Raw genomic sequence first — 26234 nt, forward strand, 5'->3', positions numbered from 1 at the left:
TTAACTGTGGAACAAAAGCAACAGCGTTTGTCAATTTCATTGGAGTTGCGTGATCGTGCTGCTTCTGATTCCAGCTTTTTAAGACATGTCATCACGGGAGGTGAAACTTGGGTCTGTGGGTATGGTCCTGAGACCAAGGTTCAGATTTCTCAATGGAAATCCCTCAGTTCTCCTCATGCAAAAAAACGGCGTCAATCAAGATGTAACATCAAGGTGATGTTAATTGTGTTTTTTGACCTTGGTGGAATTGTGCGAGCTGAGTTTGTATCCAGGAACACTACGGTGAACTCTGAATATTATAAGGGCTTATTGGAGCGTTTAAGAAATGATGTGCGTAGAAAACGGCCTGAGAAATGGGCGAATGGTTTCATCCTCCATCATGACAGTGATCCGTGTCACACATCGCTTTTGGTACGGCAATTTCTGTCAAATGAAAACATTACGGTGTGTCCTCATCCACCTTATTCACGGGATCTGGCACCATGCGACTTCTGGCTCTTCCCCAAAGTCAAAATGACCGTGAAAGGTAAATGTTTTGAATCGATTCAAGACATGGAGGCAGCCACGACAGCTCAACTAGAAACACTAACGAAAGAGGACTTCCAGAACTGCTTCAGAAAGTGGCAAGAACGATGGGATAAATGTATTCAAAGCGAGGGGGAGTATTTTGAGGGGGATTAATGGCATGTCTTTTACTGTAATTTTTTTTAAATTTACACATTCACCGTATTTTTTGATCACATTGTCAGTCCTTAGACGATAACTATCTTCCTTTCATTGAATTTATAAAATCTGTTTCAATGTTTATGTTGTTTTCCCCCCTCTAAAATATATTGATTTTTTTTCCCCAGTAACAGAATGTCTGGATCATTAACTAACTCATTTTGTGTTCAGATATTAAGATTACTTTCCCATCTATTCACATTTCCATGGTGTATGAGGCCCGCTTCAGAGGTTAAAAACCAAGGTCACAGAACTAGCAGGTGGCAGTGTCATATGTAACTCAAGCCCAGTCTTTCTGAATCCTCAGCCCATTTATTGTTCCTGTTACCAGATTACAAAACAATACTAGAGAGGAAGATTGCAAACAATTGCAGACAATGCTCTGCATGTTTGCATCATCTTAAATCAATCTGGTCATGTTTTAATGGTGGTATTAAGTAAGACTAAAGCTATGATGGATCATGTATACATTTGATATACTTACAACTAAGCAAAAATACAAAAGTATTAATTCATTTGTTTAACATTAAATATCCACTGTCAGGTATTGTGCCAAGCACTTGGTAAACAGTGGTGAAAACAGACATGGTCCTTGTACTTTCTCGTTCTGTGAACTGCTGACTAACACTTAAAGCTTTAAATGGTTTATTTTGTCAGAGGTGAAAAGTTTTATATTAAACCCATAATAATGCTGTTGCATTCTGATGATGGTAAAAACTTGAGGCTAGGATATAAAACACTCATTCTCAAGTATGAGGTAGTATATCAGAGAATCCAGACTAGGAATGTTGACTGTGCTGCTAAATGTGAACTCTATTCTGTCAAAGAAAAGATTAAATACTTAACGTCCATTTATTCTAAAGTGACACATAAAAAGGAAATATGAGTAGTACTATTAACATTACTAATACGACACTGAAAATCTAAGCTGAATACAGCCAGAAACTCCAAAATAAACTCTGAATACTATAAAGATTTCCACATAAAATCCCAAGTACTCTTTGTCCCAGGAAAGCACTGTTTTCATAAGGACTTAATATTGAGGTCATTCATTTTCCACTGTCTCAGGAAGGACTTTTTGCAACTGGAAAAGCAACTAAATATGAACAGTGACTCGAGAATCAACAACCAAGAACTTAGATGAAGGTTTTTTTTTAATTCAAAGGTATATCAGTTTGTTCTCTAGTCCTTGTAAGAAACCAAACAAAAATATTTAGATAGGTTTGTGTTTGAAAAGCAACACCACTATTGTGTACTGAAAGAAAAATAAAATTTCTTTAAATTTGACTTGGTCCCATACTTCATCTAACAATGTATTTGCTATTTACAAATAGAAATGTCCTATACTGCTAACAGTAAACTACTCTTGCAATTCCTTTGATAAATCCTACTCCTCTACTTTAGTTATATGTATTAATCTGAATAACGTGCATATTTTAATCTTTAAGGCAACAGTAAACTTTCCTATAGGTCTTGTGAGACTTCTTCTCATTGTGGGGCAAAACCTTATTTCACAAAACATAATAATGCTTCATTTTTTAAGGATGAAGTAAAGAGAACTTGAATAACTAACTAACTAGCAAAGCGGCACAGGCAATGAGATGTTGCCTGAGATGCTCTGGTTATGTTCTCTGCCTTTCCATTAGGCCAGAGTAGCTAGAGTAGAAATGAGGAACTATTATAAAGCCGGAAAATGTTCTAAACTCAATTCCCAGAGCATTTTAGTAGACTAGTATCTTTAAAGCATTTTAAGAAATGTACTAATTGCCCAGCTACCCCTTCAAAATAGCTCCACAGAAAAGTTCTTTCTCAACTTTTTAAATTCCATAACATTACATTCTTATCTTTGGCTAACCAGGATGAAGAGCTTTAGACCAGTTTAAACAGTGCAAACTGCACTTTTGTAAATACTATTTTTCTCTCAAAGCCAGTTTATGTTAACGTCTCCAGTGTCAGGAAGCACAAATACTGCTGATCATTGCATTACCAAGGAGTTCTTTCGCCATCTTGTTCTGAAGAATGAACAAAAGCTTGAGGCGTACGTTTCAGAAGATAAACTGCAGCATGAAGACCCCCTATGTTCACCCAGACAGTATGCACCTTCCGCCATAAGTGTCCCATTCCAGATAATGCCTGTGTATACACAAAAGGCATAAAAGTAATTAGCTTCTAGACCAACCAGGGGTCTTTGTTGCCAATAAGAAACATTGGGGGAGGGAAACAAATCCTACTCAAACTATTATCCCCAAGATTCTAAGGTTGCCACAGGCTGAGTGAGCTGTACAGCACCTTGGTAAAGCATTTCTTGTCCTGAGTAAGTAGTACAGCTCGGCCTGTCCCTGGTCTACAGACACGACTCATCTCCCGTAGGCAAGCTGGATAAAGGTTCCAGTTTCTCTTCTTGGAGCCCATCCTGTAAGAGAAGGTCCAATGAGTCAAAACACTTGCAAAAAATATCTAGAACTATCTATAAAAATGAGAAGTTATTAAAACTCACTGCAATAAAATCCTGAGGCATGAAAAATAGTTGCTTTCTGGAAGCTAGAGCTTTGCCATTATGTCAGTGAAATGAGCAATCAGACAATAAATTGCATACACATTTTGAATCGGATGAATTGGTTGGTTGGTTACAGGAAAAAACTGACAACTATGATAGTAACGTAAAGTATCCTCTTAATGAGCCTAATAGCAGATAAATTATATAAACCAAACAAGTGATTAAAAATCATTTATACTGAGAAATAGAGCCAAGTTCTTCTCAACCTTTCTGTGTGAAATGTCATGCAATTCAACACTGAACTAGAAAGGGGATGAATCTCCTGTGATGGTCAGGATCAAAATGTAGTTAATACATTCCTGAGTTCTCAGAAGAAAAAAATGGGTGAATGCATGTTATAATTCCTAAGTGAAAAACTGCTTTGCTGACAGTCTGCTAAAAGGAATTAAAGATTTCTGACATCATCTCAAAGAAATTACAAAAGATTTAGAAGATAAGTGTGTACAGGGAACAAGTGAAAGTAAAATTCATTTTTTAAAAAAACTTAAGTTGTACCTTTTTCCAAATGGCATGTCAGTTACAATAATGTCCACAGAGCCAGTTCTCAATGGCAGATTGCAGACATCCCACTGGACAGCATCTATGGGCAAGCCCCAGGACAGTTTGCTGTGGGGACAAAGGAACGGTAACTTCAACGTATTCTGAAGTATGAAATTAAAAACAATTTTTTTTCTAAAGACTGCTGTAAAGTACAAAATACTACTAAAATAATATCGGTGGCAATAACAACTGAAGCAAAAATTTAAAAGAATGTAGGAAGAAAGCATAAGGTCATAAAATTTACAATGACAAAATATAAGAATGACAAGTTTTTTAAATGGTTAAGATTGGTTTTCAAAAGATGTCTACATCTGCCTTATCTACAATTTAAGAATGGGTTAAGGGGGAAAAGAAGATTGAAATACAAAGAACTGCAATAGACAACTTTGAAAATGGTGTTGAGGCAGTAAATTATGTCACTGATGATGCAAAACACTGATGAAACAGACACACTGGTAACAATGCTAAAGAGAAAAAAAAAGATTGACGTGACACATCTGAAGGATAAAGTTTGGTACATCTATGTAGTAATAACAGGAGACCTAAACACACAGGTAGTGTAAAATTAGTAAATACAGAGGTACTTATTTTAAGATTAAAAAACATGTATCATACTATTAATAAACAAGAAGGCAAAGAAAAAGATAAAAAATATAGGTAACAAGACATTATAATAAAACATGATTTAAACCCTCTCCATTAAGACAACTGGTTTAAAAAATCAAACAGGCAGTAATGCACAGGCTAAGAATTAAAGGCAAATCAAAGATTATGAACAAATGAAGGCTATTCTGTTGATATTTGATAAAGAAAAATTTAAGAAGTAAAATGCAATGAAGGCAATCATGAGGTGAAGCAGACACTGAAAATAGAGTATTACAATCACAAGCACCAATAACTGCAACAAAACAATATAAGCCAAAAAATATTAAAAATCTAGGTAAGATTTATAGAACTAGTACAGGTTGAACAGATAAAAAGTGAAGGTGCAGAGGGTCGGAAAATAGAAAAATAATTTGTTTTAAAATGTTTATCAGGTTTCAAAAAAAAAACCCGGTCATGTACTAACCCTCAAGAAAATCTCAATAAATATGAAACAAAATATACCATAATTCATCGTAATAAAATATAAATTAACATAAAAATAAAACTTTTCAGGGGTGGCCAGATGGCTCAATTGGTTAGAGCGGGAGCTCTCAACAACAAGGTTGCCGTTTTGATTCCCGCATGGATGGTGGGCTGTGTCCCCTGAAACTAAAGACTGAAAATGGCGACTGGACTTGGAGCTGAGCTGTGTCCTCTACAACTAGCTTGAAGGACAACGACTTGACACTGATGGGCTCTGGAAAAACTCACTGTTCCCCAATAAAAATAAATAAATAAAACTTTTCAATTTTATGTATAAAAATGATCTAAACCCTTGCTACTCAAAGTAGCAAGGAACAAGAAGCCACAGACCAGAAGCTTACTAGGAAATGCAGACCCCCAGGTCCCATCCTAAATCTACTGAATCAGAATCTGTATGTTAACAGGATCCCAGATGACTCATAGGCACATTAAAGTTTGAAAAGCGTTGTCCTAAACAACTGATCAGAGAAACAATCAAGTATACAAACAACAATGTAGAAAATAAAACAATTATCAAAATCTATACGATATGGTCAACAAGAGTACTTAGCATAAGTCAGCTCTAATAAAAACTTTTATCATTAAAAAGAACACATTTACAGCATATAACTTAAGATTTTAGATAACAAAGTTGAAAGCCTCAATAGGAAATAAAAACAAAAGATATAGCGTAGAAAACTACAGAACAAATAGTATAATGAAAGAACAAAACAAAGCACTGGCAATTTTAATCAAAAGGGGGAAAAATTAATGAAGAAAAGAGGATAACCAATATACAGACATAAAATATTATCAGGTATACCAGGTAAAAGTAATGAGTATTTCCATAAGATACATATATTTAAAAACAACTGTTTTCTACTTACACATATAAACCTCACAGTAAGGGTTATGGAGGCAGGTGTTTCTAAATCTGTTAAGGTTAATCATGAAATTTAATGATTTCCTGGGCTATGTGTTCAGGAAGTGGAGCACTTGTACAACCTAACAAATCTGACCTCTACCTATACTCCTGCCACTGTAAGAAAATGAAGGACACCAGCAGAGACCAGAGAAACAATTTTATGAGGCCTCTGGTAAGAAATTGCAGACTAAGTGACATTTTAACCAATTCTTTCCAAAGACTGCTGAGACTTGAAAGAATGGTGAAAGGCTGGCACAGATGGTGTCATCAAATGTAATTTGGGGTAGTGGGCTAGGGCTTAATACTATAATTACATATATCTCAGATGAAAAATAAAATTTCCCAGAGGCTAATGGACTTCCAATGTACAGGTATCAAAACGATAGGGCTAAAGGACTTAGAATATTTTGCTTGCCCAAGAGAGGATTTGGAGGAGTGAGATAGAGGAAGGTGGGGGGGGGGGTAAAGGGGGGTTGGTATCCCTTTAAATGTCTGATGTCAATCATCATATAACAGAGATAAAAGACTTTTCTTTATGGACCCAATAGGAGGGAAAAAAACCAAATCTGTAGGAGGTTCACGGACAGATTCAGTTCACTAAAAGAGATGACTAGTTGTGTAAAGATGGAATCAGCCTTCAGAGATAGTTGTTAGAAGTGTTTACACAGGTTGTAAGGCCAATGGCTAAGATCTATACGATATTTAGGCACCATGGGGATGGCTTTCAGGTCTCTTTCAACTCTGAGATTTTTTTAAGTGCCAAATAATAATGGAAAGGCTAAATTACAGTATTCCTATAGAATGGAATATTATGCAGTCATTAAAAATGAACTATAAAAACAAAAAAGTATTCAAACATTTATGAAATTAAAATAAATCTATACAATATTCTTCCACGATGTAGAAAAAAATATATATGTGTGTGTGTGCATATATCTATGTACATATATATGTGTATATATATATGAAAAAGGAGGAAATAAAAAGAGTTGCAGTAAGGTGGGGAAATTACAATTTAAAAATGTTTTTAAAATATAAATCATTTTCAATATTTTAAAATTTAAATGGAGTCTCAATATATTCATTTGTGAAATGACAATGCACTGGGGATATTAATCATAAAAAAGTCAATATGAAAAGTGATTATCTAAGTTTAAGAGATGCCACAAAATCCTTAAAATTTTTACCCTTCTTTAATTTGGTTCTTGGTCAGTAAAGATGAGATGTTATTTGCTGTTCTATTTACAGCCAATGGATTATTATCACCAGCAATATGATAACAGTTAGTCCATTCAGTAGCCCCCTAAAAGACAAGACTGTATATTAAAACAGAAGTAGCAAACTGCAAAAAGATGATTAAAGAGAAAATCATTTCAATTGTCAATAAACAAGACATCCAATCCAATAAAATCCAATGCTTTTCTAAAGTGGCAAAACACTGCATGCTGTCAACTTTGTTATTTCCCCTGCTTGAAATGCCTTCCGGTTCTTTCTGCACTTGTTGAACTCCTACTCGGTTTTCAAGACCCAGCTCAAGTGTCATGCCCTGTGTGACATAAACTCCAACTCTCCAAGCTGTCTCTCATTTGCCCCCATCCCCAAAGTACTTTGTACGTATCTCTGCCACTATACTTGTTCTCTTTTTAATTATTTCAATAACTGGCTGCCTCAACAAATCTGGGAACTCAGGTCTGGTATTCTGTTCAATCTCTCACCGAGCAGTGTCTGGCACCGAGCAGTAGGCATTACAGACCTTAAATACAAATGTGGTTTGAAAAACTTAGCCAAATCAAACTGACTAACCAATACCCTCCTTTAGTGATTATGGGATTTCATTTTTTTATTAGTCTTAGTTTCATATAATCTGATATGTTGGAGTACTTGAGAATTTCAAAATCAAATGTAATCTCTATTGTATAGGCTTTTGAATAATAACTACGATATCCCTGAAAGGATTTTGTACTTTTAAGTCAAAATCATGTCAACAGAACATTAAATACCAAGTTGTCACATATCATTTGTGGAATGAGATGACATACTACACTAGGTCTGAACAATGTTCTATGTAGACTAACAACTTTCTGACATAAAGGCAGATGTCATTTTCTAACTGCAGTCTGGATTATTTTCCCCTTTGTGGGTTGCTTTGGACTTGCTCATTTGTCCAATTCTGCCCACTCAAAGAATCTGTGGTATCTCCTATTGGCTTTAGGCGTACTATATGTAAGAACTTACTATGTTTCACAAATTTAAACAATTTTACTGTGAGTGCCTTCTTCTAAATTATTTATGAAAGTATAGATAATACTGATTCAAGGAGACTCCTATTAAATGTTCTCCACTTAGAAAATGCCTTTCCATTTCTTGCTTTTCTTTAGGCAGTTTCTGAGTCCTCTCAATGTCACAGTAATTTTGAAAACTACTTAAGAGCATTTGGTATGTAATCTTGTTAGACTTCCTTAAAAAATCCAAATATTGTTCATAGGTTTCCCCTTTTTATAACTATACTTACTCTCTCCAAGAACCTAAGTGGATTAAGAACAATAATCTCACTTTAAACAGATGAAACACTTTCCTACAGTTTATGCCTATGCTTTCAATTATTTTTTCCATTCAAGTCTACCAGCTTGTCTATTATAGAAAAGGGACTCACCAGTTTGTAATTCTCAGCCTCCTCTGTAATCCACTGAATAAATACCATTTACTATCTACCTAGTCCTTGGCTATTTGTAATAAGTAGTTACATCTTTTACACAAAAGTTCCAGCTTTACTAGAGTAATTCTTTCAAAACTCTTGGGTCCATTGACCCAAACTTTGCGATTTCATTACATCTAATTTACCCATTAATTCAAGAACATTCTGGATGTATCACTTGCTTATCTCAAAGCTAATAAAAAGTTATTACCTCTATTGGTATTGCTCCTGTTCCACACATGGGATCAACTATTATATCAGTAGGTTGAGGAGCACAGAGCCTAGAGAAAAGAAAACAGCCTATGTGAAGAGACTTCAACCAAAAGCTGAGCCTTCCACAATGACTATTCCTGAAACCATAAGATCAAGGACCTGTTATGTTAGCATGAAGAAACACCAATCAATATTCATTTTAAAAATCAATTTGTAATTACATGTTGACTCAATATCCTAGTGTTTAAAAAAACAAAACAACATTACATACGTAAGGGTGTGTATAACTAAAAGTATTCCTTGACTATTACCCGAAATCCCATTTCATTCCCAGATGGAATTTAGCTTTTAGATCTTTTCATATACGAGTATATGTATGCCTTTAGAAAACACATGCTATTTTGTATATAACCTTGTATTATTACATTAGAAAAACCCTGAAATATGTTTCAAGTAGAACATGTATTAATATAAATTTATTGGCAATTAGACATTCAATATTCCTTTTCTTATGAATTTTAAAGATAATAAATAACCTTGCCACAAACTAATTGTTTACTTTGAGAACTTAGTACAGTAATTCCTCACTCAATGTCTTCAATAGCTTCTGTGTGACTTTAAGCGAAACGACATCCAAAGGCACCAATTTTACCACAGGCTAATTGACATAAACAAGAGGTAAGGTCCTACAGCATCACTGGCATCTCATGAACCTTACAACAAAACAAGGCTATTTGAGGACCTGCTGTATTTTCCAGGCGTGGATTTAACTCTTCCCATGCATTACCTCATTTAATCCTTTTAACAACCCTAAGAGGTAGGTCACTATTATTATTGTCATTTTACAGATGAGCTGATGCAAAACCTATCCACAGACACAAAACTAACAGGTGACAGAGTCAGGATTAGAGACATTACTGTTAGTGCCTTAAATGTTACCCTCCTCTATGAGGCATCCCCTCCTTAGATAGGTCACTAGGTTTCTTTCCTCCTTTTGTCCTAATCTTTTTACATTCTATTATGGTATTTATTACATACAAGGTAATTATTCATCTTCCTCACAAGACTGGGATTCTTGGGGACTAACACTGGATTCTTATCGTAATACCTGTCCAGCTCTACCTCCTTGTTCCTGCACCTCAGCACATGGCAACAGAATCCTTGGCAACAATGTTGGTAGTAAGCAACCCTGTATTCCCAGCCATTACTGCTGGGGGTCTGGGTGAACACTTGACCGAGACTATGTCAATCAGATTTTCTCCTCCAAGAACTGGGGATAAAGAGCTAGAAGCCCAGACAGACTGGACAGTATGGAGCTGGTCATTTGAAACTAGAAATATATAAATTTTGATGAGGGACAGCCATTTGCACAGATGAGCAGAGACGAAAGCCCATAGACTTCCAGGGGAGGTAAAAGTGACTGTCTAGGTTTAAAAAGTGGCTTTTTAAGATCTGGTTCCTACCTTCTTGAAACAGGGCTTTCAGTTTTTTTCTGGATTCCACAAGATTTCTTAGTATCTTCCTAATAAATCCCCTTCCCACACCATCATCACTTTTTTATCTTAAACTAGCTTACTTAGGTTTCTAATAGTTGCACCCAAAATAACTCTTCATATTTCTGGCTCCTACCATAATGCCTGAAAATAGATAATAAATGTTGGTTAAATGAATGAAGACGAGGAGCTCTTCCTTTATCACATGGTCCCAGTTTCTATTATTGTTATTGAATTGACAGTTTTCAATTGTGTTGAACTGTGACTCCGTGGATGAGCAGGTAAAAGACTACCAGGATATACCAGGCACTGTATGCAGCAGCTATTGTGCACATATTTCTGCATTTACTCCTCACTAATAATGCTTTAAGTCTCACAGCAAACCCATTGTGCACTCTGAAAAACAGAAACCTAGAAAAGACAACTTGTCTGAGTGGTGGAAAAAACCACCCAATAAAAACAATAAAGAAGAAAGCAAGCTAGGTCTTGCACTTGGAAAAGTGGAAAATTCCAGAACAATTCCTAGGTTGTAGTGAACATAAAATTTAAAACTATAAGTAGAAGCTTTCTGTGTTCATTTACACATTGTACACATTTTTTAAATCCTCTTTCATCTGCTTCACTGACAGAAATTAAAAAAAAAAGCAAAATTTGCCTTATTTCCCAATATCCTTTCCAAACAGGTATGTGTCAACCCTATTCAAGAGGCAGATGAAAACTATCATTCCCATTTTAAAAGCAAGAAAACTGAGATAGAAATGAAGTGATATTTTCAGGATCACAAGGAATCAACACTGGATATAAGGGAAAAAAAAAGATTAATAGCTTTTTAGCCTATTCTTTACTCACTAAATTCCAACACAGTACACCTCACAAGAAATTAAAGTGTTAGGAAGGGAAACTTCAAACCAAGGTGTCACTTTAATCTAGAGGGCAAACCCATTCTCTTACCTGAGCATCCCATAGGCAAGCGTAGATCTAAGAGTTGTAGGTCCAAAATGTGTGATATTTCTTCGGTGGAGACTCTCTTCTGTCAATGCAATGCCCACAACGATTTCATTATCATGGATATTCAAAAGCACCTATGGTAGAACAAGACAGAATAAAATAATTTTAGAATTGTTTACACTGTATTTATTACTAGGATTTTTAAATTTCAAGTTTTATTAATTTTTTTATTATTGAGGTATACTTTGCATACAGTAAAATACACAAAGCTTAAGTGTGCAGCGCAGTGAATCTTTTCCTATATACACCGTGTAACTGCCACCCAGATAAAGGTATACAATATTGCTAGCATCCCTCCCAATCATTACCTACCCAAAGTAATCATTAATCTGGCCATTATCACCATATATTAGTTTTGTCTTTTTTGGAACTTTATATAAATAAAATCATATAATATAGACTACTTTTAAATTTTAACATCTATTTTTTTCTTTTCCTTCACTCTATTTATACATTAGCTATAACCATATTTCCTCTGAATTTTAATAATATAAACATATTTTGAAGGTCTATGGGTTTAATATACATTTTTAAAAATTTTAACTTTTAACCAACTGTTAATACTGTACCTCATTTGCTTTATCACTTATTTTCTTAGTTTTTTTTTTAATTTCACTCATTCAATGTCTGTGAAATGTTTTGTATCCTAGTTATACTTTTTCTAATACCAACATAAACTATTCAAATAAAAATACACTGTAAACTATGTTCTCCAGTCTTCCACCTAAAATTTCCTCCTCATGATCTTAGCAGCAGCAGCTGACACTTATCTAGCTATATACAAGCCAATATTCTACACACTTGACGTTCATTCCCTCATTCATATTCACACCCTCTGGACTAGGTATTATTACCCTCCTTTTATAGATGAGGAAACTGAGGCACAAAGATGTCAGCTTACTTGCCCAACGTCATACAGCTCATAAACTGGGATTTGAACGCAGGCAGTATGGCTCTAGAATCTGTCCTCTGAGCCCCATTGTTAACTTGTGGACATTACTGTTCTTGTTAGCCTTTTCATTCTCATAACAGCTGTTATGAGGGAAAAAAAGGGGGAACTTGATATGCAAAACAAAAAAAAGTTAGAGAGACAATAAGTGACTCGCCCCAGATTCAAGTGTCCCAAAAGCAACAGAAAATGACTTCTTGGTACAAGCATCAGCTGCTAGGAGCCTTTTAAGTTGTCCGTGATTTAAAGATGACTGAATATGGCCCATATGTGAATCACCTGTGTAGAATATTGAGCCCAAAGAGACTAAGAATGCTAAAAAGAGGTATCTAGGTTTGGGGATCGAGCAGAATTTAAGAAAGAGGAGAGTTGGCTCTAGGAATAGTATTAGCAATGATGTCCTGATTTTAGGAGGTAGATGTTTGTTTTCAAAATGTACTCCATTTTTTTTTTAGTGACCAAACTCTACAACCAAGACTCACAAAAACAAAGTAATTGTTTTAAGTCTGGTTGAATTTTACAATCTGAAAGTCCACATAACGTTGTAAAAAGTACTAGATTAGGAATTAGAAAACTCAAGTCTCATAGTTCCCATCTATTGAGCACTTAGTATATACCAGGTATTGCGCCAAATACTTAAAATATATTATCTCATTTAACCTTCAGGACACACTTAGAGGCATATACTACTACTGGCTCTAACACAGGCTCAGAGAGAATATCTTGTCCAAAGTTATACAGTAGTGGGATCAAAATTTGGATCTAGATCTGTCTCCACAGCCTATGCTCTTGTTAGCCACACCTATCAGCTCGGTGGCCTCAGTTTAACTGTCCATAAGATTGGGTTAGTCTGAAAATTCTACAAATCTACAAAGACGGCCTTCTTAAATCATCACAACCAGAGCCTGTACCTACCTCCACATCAAAGTTGGTCATGTCAGCTTTCCACTTAAAATAATCTTGAACAGCACCCCCAAAATCTCTAGCGGCCTCGTTTGAAGAAAAACAATGTTTCTCTCCTGCCCTGTTGCATGTGACTCTAAACTTTAGCACTTCAGGATCAGTTTCTTCTCTTGAGCTTTCATCAGTCTCATCTTTGCAAGATGCCAGATCATCACTTACTAATGTTGATATCTCTTCTTTGATGGCCGGGTTTTCATAATAGTCTAAGATATGTGACTCCAAGGCATTGTCAGACAACTCTCTTTTAACATCTTTCTTGTCTCTTTTGTCTCCTTGTCCATTATCAATCTTCTCCTTACTTGAATTCTCATTTATCTTTTTGCGCTTTGTTTTTTTTTTTTTGAAACTGGTATTAATTTTCCATACTTTTAAAGGGTCTGACCATGGAAGCTTCCCGGCCAATTCTTCAAAATCCTTTAGAACTTCTTCCTATAAGAAAGAGAGAATGAAATCTATTCATTTCTCATCGCTTTAACTGAACAAATAAAATCTTACTTTGCCTATAGGTGACATTAATCATTACGTTGGGGATGGTAGGAGTATAAAACAAGAGTCAATAAAATGGCTACAATTAAGGAAGTAAAAATCTCATTGAAAATTAAGATATGTACAAATTAAGCCACTAAAGAATACAGGGAAGAATGGGAGATCGGAAGTTGGGCTTCCGGGAGTAGTTTCCTTCAGGGAGAGGAAGTCGGTGGATGAAAGACGGGAAGGAAAGCAACTTAACCTCTCACTGACTTCCTTTTGAATTTTGTGTTGTGTATACATATTAACTATTTTTTAAAGTAATATTTTTTTAAAAAAGCCGTAAGCAGTTGAACATGAATCTATCCAATTTCTAAATATTATCTAGAGTCATCTTTTAAAAATATAAATCTGATCATGCCCTTCCCCCCTCAATAACTTCCCGTTACACATAAAAAAAAAATCTAAATTCCTTAAAAAGCCCAACATAATCTGACTCCTGTCTACTTCTCAAACATCACTTCAGGATCATTCTCTCCCTCATTTCCTCTGCTTGGAAGATATTTGGTTTACACGGTCTCTTTGCACTGCTGCATCCCTTCTTATTATTTAATAGGAATGTAAAAGGCATATTCTATGAGAGACCAGCTCTACTTACAGTAATCCTCTCAAGTCATCTCTTCCCATTTTATTTTCTTCACAGAGCTTAGCATTATCTAAAGTTACTAGGTTTGTGTATTGTTCACCACCAAGCTCCTCCCAGAAGGTAAGTGCAGAGTGGGAAGGACCTTACCTGTCTTGACCACTGCTACATGTTTCCCCAAAAATAAGACCTCGCCGGACAATCAGCTCTAATGCGTCTTTCGGAGCAAAAATTAATATTAATAATTATAATATAATTAATATATAATATAATACTGGGTCTTGTATTAATTTTTGCTCCGACTAGGTCCTATTTTCGGGGAAACACGGTATAAGCCACCTGTCTAGGCCTAGAACAGTGCCTGGCATACAAAAGATACTCAATAAACAGCTGTTGGATAGTATGTGATGAAATATTAAAATTGGTGTGCAGAGCTGTGCTGTCCAATTCAGCAGCCATCAGCCACATGTAGCTATTGAAATTTAAATCATTTAAAATTGAAAGCTCAATTATCAGTCACAGTAGCACCATTTCGCACAGTGATGGTTAGTGGCTACCACGTTGGACACTGCAGACACAGAATATTTCCATTAGAAAGCTCTACTGCAGAGTGCTGTTATATGGACAGTATATGTTACTGAAGATCAAAGCAGAACAAAATCAGCGCTGACTGATAGAACAGAGATTTGAAACGGAAGTGAGTGAAGGCTTTGATACTACTTGAAACCTGGTAAAATGATAATTTTGGGTTTGGCAAATCTAATTCTATTTAAAAACAATTTTCCTATAAAGGGGATCTACAGGACTTTTAGGTTTAACGTGGTGGAATAACACTGGTACAATGCCTTCCTTTTAGAAACCATACTAAAAGAAAAAGAAAACAGAAATGCCAACTCTATCTTAATAGAATCTACATTATATCTGTAACCTGAAACCCTAACAGGAGAATTCTAACATAAAAATTCCCAAGTGCAGTGAAGGTCAAACAGGTGTAGGAAGACAGGAGAGGGAGAATGTCCACAGATCTCAGATAAAGGGTAGAGCAGTCTGCAAAGCAGTAGGAAACAAACTCTTCTTTGAACATTAGGGAAGAAGTATGTGCACTGGACTTTGTACCAAGAAAAACCAGGGAGAGAGAAATGGAGTCTGAACAAAGAATCCCACAGACATGCTCTCTGTGCTGGAAACAGTCTGTTGGTAAAGTAGAACTGGAGGAGACATACTCTACATAGTATGTAACGCTGAAGTGCCGATCCCTTCAGGCTAGGGAGAAGTGATGATTAAAAGAACTCATTTAGTGGTATGGAAATTATATCTCAGTAAAAGTATTAAAAAAAAGAAGGAAGAGACGAACTCATTCACTCATAGCCCTTTGTCAGAAGGAACTTCACAGTGAACCAGGGGGATTTCCTGCTGGCCTGGAACAGTTCTTGGCTTCTCTCAGGAGAACCTCCTATAAATAGCAGGTCCGAAAGGAACTTTGTCACTCGAAAATGAGCAATTATTAAAAATTATCGCACAAGATTTATAGGGACATAAAAAAATGGAAAAAGGAAGAAAGAAACAGAAAAACAGACAAAAAACTCACCAGAAAGACACTGCCACAGAGCGGCTGAAAACTGTGATCAAAGATATTCACAGGCCATCAAAAAATGTAATGAGGACTTATATCCCTTTGTAAAATAAGAACTCAAGGTAGACATATAAAACCAGAAAGGTGAGATGAGCCAACACAAGGAGAAGAAACAGGAGCTTGCAGAGTTCAAAGAAAAATAAATCATAGATGCTAACCTTTAAAAAAGGACTACAAATTCATGATATTGTCTGAATACTTAAAAATAAGAACCCACAAAAATGCTTAAACTAACAGGCTTTTTATATAATGGGGAAAGTACAATGCTATAAAAAATAAAATTGCTGGTCAACAAAATGAAAGCTAGAAACAAATGTTTAAAAACAAGGTTTTCCTGGGGCATGTTGCAATGTAAGTCCACAAGTGAAGGGCTTAATAATTTTTCATGGTCACACACAATAGAAATTGCCCTTGCACAGAACTATAAATCAACCCTTAATCCTTGCTGCTCTTCTTTTAGTACTTCTACCAGCAACCTCTTTTGCAGTTACTTTACAAAGCAACTCTGAAAAGCTGGTTCACATAGAACCACTCCATATATTAAATTTACCTCCAATTAGAGATCAAAAGCACCAAAATAATGCAAAAACTCTAAGACGGCAAAAATGTAGGAATTGAAGAAAGTATTAATGGAGCCCTACTAAGTGAGAAGCAAGAATTGAAGAAAATGCCTGTTAACATTTACTTATGGCTATTAAAATTTTGAAATAGCAGCAAAAATTTTCAGTAGCCTGCCTATTATTTACTAGTTTCACAGATATGATACAGTTGACAATGACTAACAGAAAGAAGTCTGAAGGGTTATAATACTAGTGTTGAAAGTTACATTTTTGGTTAATAAATTTTTTAAATCTATTTTCAGTTTGAATTCTTTTAGGTCTGGTTTTATATTTTTCTAGGCTGTGGGTTCATATTACTTTGGTTTTTGAGTTATGTTTTAGAAATCAACCTGTTGCCAATAAATAAAAATTAGAGACTTGAGCAGCATATCATAGTTTTTAAAAACAGATTATTTCTCACATAGGCAATAAAACTGATAGAAAAAAGTTTTCAAACATTTGACTCTGGAAACCTGACCAAAAAGCAATGTGGAAAAATACTAAAGCCTTACTTACTGAGATCTATTTTCAACCTGCAGCTTAGGCAGCATCTCAGTATTTAGGAATCAGACGCTAAATACAAGTTGGAGACAAAGCTGTTGTCCTAACAACTGAAGAAGTATTTAGATATTACTTTGGCTTTATTTCAAAAAAATAAAGTTAGAGAAAAAAGCCAGGCAAGAGCAACATGGTGAAAGTGTTATTTGTAGATGCTACAAACTGTCACTTGCTCTTTGGTTCACAAAATAGAATTTGGAAGCAATTCTATTTTGAAACCATACGTATGAGCAAAGCTAATCTAAGGTATGTATCTTTTGTAAGAAAGTCAATTTCTTTTATTTTTTTTAAATAAATTTTGATGTTTTTCAATATTGATTTTTAAATTTTCTTATTCTTTCATCTTTTTGAAAAATAAGGTATAATTGACATATATTATTTTAGTTTCAGGTATACATCACAGTGATTCGATATTTGTATATATTGCGAAATGATCACCAAAATAAATCTAGTTAACATGTTACCATAGTTACAAAACATTTTTTTCCTATGATAACTTTTAAGATCTACTCTCAGCAACTTGCAAATATGCAATACAGTGTTATTAACTATAGTTGTCATGCTGTACACTGCATCCCCATGACTTACTTATTTTGTAACTAGAAGTTTGTATCTTTTGACCCCCTCCACCCATTTTGCCCACTCTCCACTACTCACAATACTGATTTTTAAAGACAATTTTTGGGATGGACTGTCAACAAATCTCTGGACTGGAATGTAAAACCCTCCCAGTATTTTATATTATAAAAGCAGCAGTAATGCTAAATGATAGAATGTGAAAAGTAGAAATTAATCTCTTTGAAGAAGATGGCTAAAAATCACCTACCATATTTCGAACAGCTCACCTTAGTTTCTTTGAACTGGTAATCTTTAAGCTCCTGGACAACCACAAATAAATTATCAACTGATCTCAGACAATGAACCTGCGGGGGAGGAGAAATGTTAGAAATAAATTTCTGAGAAAGCTTTTGAATCATACAAACCATTGATATTTAAACATAAAAATTAGGCATAAAGACTTTAAAGCGGCTAATACAGTAGTCCTTTCTTATCTGTGGTTTCAGGTACCCATGGCCAACCACTGTCCAAAAATAAAATTCTAGAAATAAATTTTCTGGAAAAATCCAGAAATAAAGAATTCATAAGTTTTAAATTGCACGCTGTTCTGAGTAGCGTGATGAAATCTCACACCATCCCATCTGAGACATGAATCATCCCTTTGTCCAGTGTATCCACTGTATACGATACCCGACCATAGTCACGTAGTAGCCGCGTTGTGGTATCACAGTGTTTGTGTTCAAGTAACTACTATTTTATTTAAGAATGGCCCGAAAGTACAAGAGTGGTGATTCTGGCAATTTTGAAATGCCCCTGAGAAGCCATAAAGGGCTTCGTTTAAAAAGGGAAAAGGTCAGTTCTTGATTAATAAAGAAAATGGAAAGTTAAAAAAAAAAAGGTATGCTGAGGTTGCTAAGCTATACAGCAAGTATGAATCTATCCGTGAAATTTATAAATCCAACTTTACCATAGGTATGTATGTCTAGGAAAAAACATAATATATATAGGGTTTGGTACCACCTGCAATTTCAGGCATCCACTGGGGGTCTTGGAACATGTGCCCTGTGGTCATGGATGGGGGGAGGCCTACTGTACCTATACTTTGTATGTACATTTTTTCCCATTTCCCCAGTCTCTCATCTTTTTGGTTAACTATTATTTTAGATTCCTCTAGAGAAAAGAAAGGACAAATGGAAGGATAGAAGCTTAGACTGTTATGTGGGTAACACAGGTTTAAGGGAGAAGGGAAGGACAAAGACAGTCAAGTGGGGCTTTATCATATTTCTCTCATGGCTCCCTGGGGTACACTATATTGCAGTGGTTAAGAGAATAAAGTTTGAGCTCCAGCTCTATGATTACTAGCTAAGAAACTCTGGGCAGATTACTTATTCCTATGCTTAACGATCAATGAGGATAACACTGTCTGTCTTCACAAAACTACTGAGGTTATTAACTAAAATACAGGACGGACAATACTTGCTTACCAATTCATCCCACAAATATTTACTGGCTGTCTACTATATGCCAGACACTAAGAGCTTGGGAAATATCAGAAAAAGAGAGAGAGAGAGAGAGAGAGAGAGAGAGAGAGAGAGAGAGAGAGACACACACACACACACACACACACACCCAATCCCTGTCCTCATGTGGCTTAAGTGGTAATGAGATATAGCTTAGCTTTTTTATTCTTGTGGGATGGCAACTTGCTGACCTTCACTTCTCACCTTCAGTGATTCCTAATTACTGTTGAGCAAGTATTTCTTGACACAGATTTAAAGAAAAATCTCTTTTATGCTTTACCACCAGAGTTTAAATTTCAGCTAGATGCTGAAGTAAATAAATTCAAACATGTGTATGTAACAGATACCCAAAATTTCTTCATAAGTCACACATTCTGGTGAATTTAACCTGAGGAAATAATTGGAATCACTTCTAAAAATATAGCAAACCCACTAGTCAAACTTACAAATCAGTACCCAATAGAAAATGCAGTAAAAATTTTAAATCACCTGATTTGGGGCAGAGAAAACAAAAAGGACTCCAGAGAGATCTGTAAACTAGAAAGTAACCATAAAATGACCTATTTAGAAAACTATTTTAAATATTCCTTCATTCAAACCTGAGCCAGACTTTCCACTGAAATGTCAAAATATATTTTGCCCCGGTCTTTGCTGATTTTGCATGACGACCTCAATTTCTCTCTCACTTCATCTGCAGCTGTTTGCTCAAAACCAGTAGGTACAGTGGCTCCGATAGTGACTTGGAGATTCTCGGACTCACTTCCGGGGCCACTTTCCATCACCTGTAGAGACCTCTGATTCTCATGAAGGTTCACATCCAGAAGTTGGTTAGTGGCTTCTTGAACATCAGACATGTTGGCAGTGCTTCAAGATCCTTAATATAGTCCTTTTAAAAGCAGGACAGGAAAGAAAAAATGTCCAAACATTATCACCTCATATTTCAACTATAATTAAAAACACCTGCTTTGGAGGGCTAGAAAAACGAGGCAACACAACTGATACAGCCATATTCAGTTAACACACCTGAATCAGTGTTCACCAAAGATAAAAGGATTGAATAACATGGGCATAGAGTGTAGGATGTGAAATATATTATTAAACAAGCAATATAGACACTATGGAAGAAAAGGAGACAGACATAAACACGCAACGTTTGGTTTGGGATCATCTATGTTGATTTACAGTCATCTCATAATTACAAGTTAACAATCTTAAAACAGAGACTACTGAAGCACATTTAAATACATTTCTACATCTAGTCCTTTGTAAGCTAGCAGTGGCTTTGGAACTTCAGATATGGGTTTGAATTCTTGCCCTCACCATTCATAGGTTGAATGACCTAAAACAAATTTATTCTCCTGTGCCTCAATTTCCTCCTCTGCAAAGCAGTCATTTAATAATACCTCTTTCCTAGAGTTGTTGGGAGCTTAAATGAGAATAGCATATTGCCAGGCCCACGATTAAAATTTGCTAATGAAGTATCTATCTTTCTCCTGTGAAGGGGATAGTGATTGATGCATTTAAAAATGATTAACTGAACATCTGTCTACAAATATTGAATGACTACTACCAGTCAGGCTCTGGGATCCACGTGTGGGCAAGAGAAATCTGTGAAATCATCTGAAAGAGTAAGCCAAATTTCCTGTATCTGAACGTGAAGGGGGTGGAGTTAGAGAGGTGGGAGGGAAGTGGGGATTAATAGCTCTCACCAGATTTTTAAAGGTTTTGTGACCTAAAACGACTTAAGTAGGTACCGAGTACCTAATCTATCCTTATTCTGTAACCGGAACAGGCGACAATGTCTAATATTAATAAAAGTCAGTTCTTTCCCTTGAGCTCACAATAACTGTGAATAAGACCTCCAGCTTTTAAAAAAGGAGGCTGAAGCCCACGAAAAGACGTATCCTGCCCAAGGTCAGAGAGCCAGCCAATAAGGGGCGCACGCTGGAATGAAACCCACGTCTGCAGACTCCCCCCCGCAGGGCCCTCGTCACATGAATCCAGGGTAGCGGGTGAAGGCCAGGGAGAGGCAGCGATGTCCACAATGACACCAGGATGCTGGCCTGGGTAGCAAGACGAAGGTTACTCCTCCCTCCCGAGAGTTTCGGGCTCCACAACCGGCCACTCCCACCCGCTGCCCTGTTACCGGCCGCACGCGTTGACCCTTCCCGCGCCGCACGCCGCCAACCGAGCGCGCGCAGGTCACGCCGCCGGAAGTCGCGTCCACCGCCCCGGAAACGGAAGTTAGGAGGCGCGGTCACAGCGGCTCCGAGCGACGGGTGGTGCGGACGCAAGGTCTTGGAGAGAGGAACATACGCATAAAGGTTGGTGTCCGGTGGCGGCCAATGTAGAGTGATCCGCTCCTGCGGTTGGGGGACAGTATCTGCAAGCTGAAACTGGAGAGCCGTGAGCCTCGTGGCTTGTCGTTTTAATGGCTGACGTTTATAAAGTGCTTACCGGAGCCAGGCACTGAGTAAGCGCTTCTCATCGTCTTTTCATTTGTTCCACAAATCTTTGATGTGGTCTGGGCCATCCCCTTTTTAAAGCAGGAGAAACTGAGTCTCAAAGAGGTTAAATATCTTGGCCCAAAAGTCACACAGTATTTTCCAGGCAGAGCTGGGATTTGAATCTGGATGGTGTGACTCTAGAATGCTAGCTAGCTCTTAAAATTTGAGCCAATGTTGCTCGATCTAGTCCCTGAGTTGTATATGGTAATTCTCCCTCCCAGGCACCCATACTTACCGGTGAGTTTGTTTTCCAAGGTTTTAGTTACCGTGGGGCAACTTTGGTCTGAAAATATTAGATAGAAAGTTCCAGAAATAAACAGTTCATAAGTTTTAAGTTGCGCGCTGTTTTAAGTAGCATGATGAAATCTTGCACTGTCCTGCTCCCACTTATTTAGGATGTGAACCATCCTCTTGTCCAACATGTCCACCCTGTCCATTCAGAGCAATAAGGTAGTTTGAGAGAGACCACTTTCACATAACTTTTATTACAGCGTATTGTTATCATTGTTCCGGGTATGTTATTATTGGTTATTGTTAATCTCTTATTGTGCCTATTTCAAAAATTAAACTTTATAGTAGGTATGTATGTATAGGGAAAAGCATAGTATATGTAGGGTTTGGTGCTATCGGTGGTTTCAGGCATTCACTGGGGTTTTGGAACATACTTCTTCCAGAAAAGGAGGAACTACTATGTCACCTTTACTATTCTTGCCCAATAATGCTATTATTTACTTACTGTTTTTTAAAATATGTGTATTTTAACTTGTTATTTTAGAAGGAAACCTTAAAACTCAACAACAGAAAGGTAACCCAATATAAAAATGGGTAAAGGCTTGACTCTTTCTCCAAAGAAGATACATGTATGCCCAATAGTCACATGAAAAAGATGCTCAAAATAGCTAGTCATTAGGGAAATGCAAATTAAAACCACAATGAAATACCCATTTGAGTGGCTAAATTTTTTGAAAAATGGACAGTTCCAAGTTCCAGTGAAGATATGGAGCTATGAAATATTTAAATGTTGCTGGTGGGAATGCTTTTACAGTGCTACAGCCACTTTGGAAAACAGTTTGGCTTTTCTCAAAAAGTTAAACATGGAGTTATCATATTACCTAGCAGTTCTACTCATAGGTATATATAATACACAAAGGAATTGGAAACAGATGTTAAAAACTTGTACATGAGTATGCCTCGCAGCGTCATTCATAATAGCCCAAAAGTGGATATAACCTAAATGTCCATCAGCGGATTAGTTGGTAAGTAGATGTAATCTATCCACACAGTGGAATGTTATTCAGTCATAAAAAGGAATTGAGGTACTGATACATGTTACAACATGGATGAACCTTGAACACGTTATGCTAAGTAAAAAAAGCCAGACCCAAAAGACCACATATATGGTTCCATTTATATGAAATATCCAGAATAGGCAACTCTGTAGAGATAGGAAGTAGATTAGTGGTTGCTTAGGTCTGGGAAGAATGAGGAGATTGGGGATGATTGCTAAGGGGTTTGGGGTTTCTTTTTGGTGTGGTGAGAATATTCTAGAATTAGATATTAGTGATGGTTCCAGAACATTGTGAATAGACTAAGAAACACTGAATTGTACACTTTAAAATATTTAAAATAGTGAATTTTCTCGCAAAGGAAACTCATCTGCAGTTTCCTCATATGTGAAATGCTCCTTCTCTCATAAGAGTTGTTGTGTGATTTAAATGAGATTAGAATGTTTGAAATAGATAGTGCCCTTAAAAATAAACACAGTGAAAACAAAACAAGGTGTTTAAATTCTAGCCAGACACTGTTCCCTACTGAAGGCTCTTAGTAGGCTCTAAGTTTAAGGCTCTTTTTCTGTTCTTGAAAGGGGTAAATTGTCAAGTGTCAGGGACAAACTAGCACTAAGTGAGGCCTTCCTGATGGAGTGAAAAGATCCTCTCCACCTGATTTAGTGTTATTTAATGCATACCTTTATACTATTTAAAATCATCTCCATAAACAGGTCTCACACCTGAGGAAACATTGCTCTAAAGATACATTGCCTCTCTTTCTGTGCCCAGAGTAGCCATGGCGCGTGGCCCCAAGAAGCATCTGAAGCGCGTAGCGGCTCCAAAGCACTGGATGCTGGATAAACTGACTGGTGTGTTTGCTCCTCGTCCATCCACCGGTCCCCACAAGCTGAGGGAATGTCTCCCTCTCATCATCTTCCTAAGGAACAGACTGAAGTATGCCCTGACAGGAGATGAAGTCAAGAAGATCTGCATGCAGCGGTTCATTAAGATCGATGGCAAGGTCCGAACTGATGTCACCTACCCGGCTGGGTTTATGGATGTCATCAGCATCGACAAGACCGGAGAGAACTTCCGTCTGATCTACGACACCAAGGGTCGCTTTGCTGTTCATCGCATTACACCCGAGGAGGCCAAGTACAAGTTGTGCAAAGTGAGGAAGATCTTCGTGGGCACAAAAGGAATCCCGCATCTCGTGACCCACGATGCTCGCACCATCCGCTACCCTGACCCCCTCATCAAGGTGAACGACACCATTCAGATTGATTTGGAGACCGGCAAAATTACTGATTTCATCAAGTTTGACACCGGTAACCTGTGCATGGTGACCGGAGGTGCCAACCTGGGAAGAATTGGTGTGATCACCAACAGAGAGAGGCATCCCGGTTCTTTTGATGTGGTTCACGTGAAAGATGCCAATGGCCACAGCTTTGCCACCCGGCTCTCCAACATTTTTGTTATTGGCAAAGGCAACAAACCATGGATTTCTCTTCCCCGTGGAAAGGGTATCCGCCTCACCATTGCTGAAGAGAGAGATAAGAGACTGGCAGCCAAACAGAGCAGTGGCTAAAGTGATGTCTAGGTGACATGTTTGGAAGAGCCTTTGTCCCTAATTAAAGAGAATATAGCATAGTGATAAAAAAGAATTAATAAAGGCACATTATCTACCAGTAGCATCGCGTTAAGTCTGTTATTTAACAGAATTTATTGAGCATCTATTGTGTGTCAGGCGCTCTTAGGTACTGGAGATACAGCAGTGAGAAAAAAGTCCGTAAGATTCTGACCTGTTCAGAGCTTATATTCTAATGGAAAAGACAGACAATACAGAAAATATATACATACATGCCTGTGACGATCAGTATTACAGAGAAAAACCAAGCAAGGGGGGAAGGAGATTTCCTCTCTAGGAAAGACCTCATTGATAAGGTGACAAAGCAGAGCCTGAAAGAAATGAGAGAGCAATCCAGTGGATATCTGGGAGAAGAGCATTACGGGCGGAGGGCAGGAACATGCTCAACTGGGTTTAGGAAGAGCCAGGAGGCCAGTGTGTCTGGGGAGGTGTGAGTGAGGGGGCGAGAGATAAAAGAGAAAGATGGGGTGGGTACATCATAGAGGCCAGTGTTTTAAAATTATCACCACGACTTATTTTTAGCGTGTTTCCCCGAAAATAAGACATAGCCAGACAATCGGCTCTAATGCATCTTTTGGAGCAAAAATTAATGTGGAAGACCCGGTCTTATCTAACATAAGATAACATGTCTTATGTTAGATAAGACCGGGTCTTATAGTAAAATAAGACCAGGTCTTAATTTTTGCTCCAAAAGACGCATTAGAACTGATTGTCTGGCTAGGTCATATTTTCCGGGAACCACAGTAAAAAGGATCACTCTGGCTGCCGTGTGGAGAATGGTAGTGGGCAGGAATGGAAGCACTTACTAGACTATCAGTGGTCCAAGTGAGAGATGATGATGGCTCAAACTAGAATATTAAGAATGGGTGTGGTGAGAATTGTCAAATTCTGTTGTATTTTGAAGGGTGACCTATCAGTGATGGATTGGATATAGGTTTGAAAAGAAGGCAAAGAACAGAGTTGCAGGGTCAGACCTGGCAAATTTGCTGATCTACAGTGCTCTGTTCTATTGATGCATGCTCAAGAACTTAAGCTAAAGTGCTACAAGGGAAGAACTCTTTAGTGTTTTATTGCAGAGTATCGTATTTTAGTTTACATCCGAAAAACCCTGATGATCTGCTGTGAAAATGCTGACTAACGTGGATCTTTGCTCAAAAATGCCAGTTTTGGGTAAGTAACTTACACATGTGGAAATTAAAGCCTCTAATTTCTTTCTCATTGGCTGTACGGTTTAACTGAAGTGACTCCAACGTAAACGAGATTAAATTTGATAAATTTCTGTAAGTATAGTGACAAAAATTAGGAACTCAGTGGTAGTTGTCCCCATGAACCCACATATCTATTTTACCCTAATAACTGTCCTTGCCTGGTCTTAAGGGAAAACAGTCTTGGTGAGAAAGTTCAACAGTACAGCATTCCCCAGCCCTACCCCTTCCTCTGCTCTTCTGTACAGGTAAGGACTGTTGACCACTTCTGCTTTTAATTCAAATGGTGATTTCCTCCATGTCTCTTAGATAACATGCATGTAGTGCTATTTCTTCCTTTTCAATTTTAGGGATTATCTGCAGACTATGGTACTTGAGCCTATTAACACCCCCACCATCCTATTTCCCTCTCCGTTATCCCCTTAAAGTTATAACCCAAAATAGTTCTTTCCTC

General features: G+C 37.1%; 2 protein-coding genes across 5 annotated transcripts; one reads left to right on the plus strand and one right to left on the minus strand.

Moving 5' to 3' along the window:
• Window positions 1-624: 624 nt before the first annotated feature.
• THUMPD3 (THUMP domain containing 3) lies at window positions 625-21382 on the minus strand. The gene is given in 11 exon segments (XM_033131939.1): window positions 625-2723; window positions 2725-2856; window positions 3013-3136; window positions 3776-3886; window positions 7040-7155; window positions 8759-8828; window positions 11205-11335; window positions 13126-13602; window positions 17920-17997; window positions 19752-20038; window positions 21299-21382. Coding segments are annotated over 10 exon segments (1542 nt in total). The 5' UTR covers window positions 20007-20038; window positions 21299-21382; the 3' UTR covers window positions 625-2675.
• On the plus strand, window positions 21371-24615 carry LOC117036753 (40S ribosomal protein S4, X isoform-like). Of its 4 annotated transcripts, none has more exons than XM_033131941.1 (2): window positions 21371-21476; window positions 23722-24615. In XM_033131941.1, the coding sequence occupies exon 2, from the start codon at window positions 23724-23726 to the stop codon at window positions 24513-24515; it is 792 nt and encodes a 263-aa protein (XP_032987832.1). In that variant the 5' UTR covers window positions 21371-21476; window positions 23722-23723; the 3' UTR covers window positions 24516-24615. The 4 variants fall into 4 exon arrangements, with proteins under 4 accessions (XP_032987832.1, XP_032987831.1, XP_032987834.1 ...); XM_033131940.1 differs by having other exon boundaries at window positions 21385-21476; window positions 23717-24615; XM_033131943.1 differs by having other exon boundaries at window positions 21415-21476; window positions 23659-24615.
• Window positions 24616-26234: the final 1619 nt, after the last annotated feature.

Source organism: Rhinolophus ferrumequinum, chromosome 17 (assembly GCF_004115265.2).
Source record: "Rhinolophus ferrumequinum isolate MPI-CBG mRhiFer1 chromosome 17, mRhiFer1_v1.p, whole genome shotgun sequence".
In the NCBI taxonomy this organism is placed as follows: Eukaryota; Metazoa; Chordata; class Mammalia; order Chiroptera; family Rhinolophidae; genus Rhinolophus; species Rhinolophus ferrumequinum.

Bases quoted from the DNA above. Each gene is read 5' to 3' on its own strand.
- LOC117036753 (XM_033131941.1), top strand. From the start codon at position 23,724: ATGGCGCGTGGCCCCAAGAAGCATCTGAAGCGCGTAGCGGCTCCAAAG.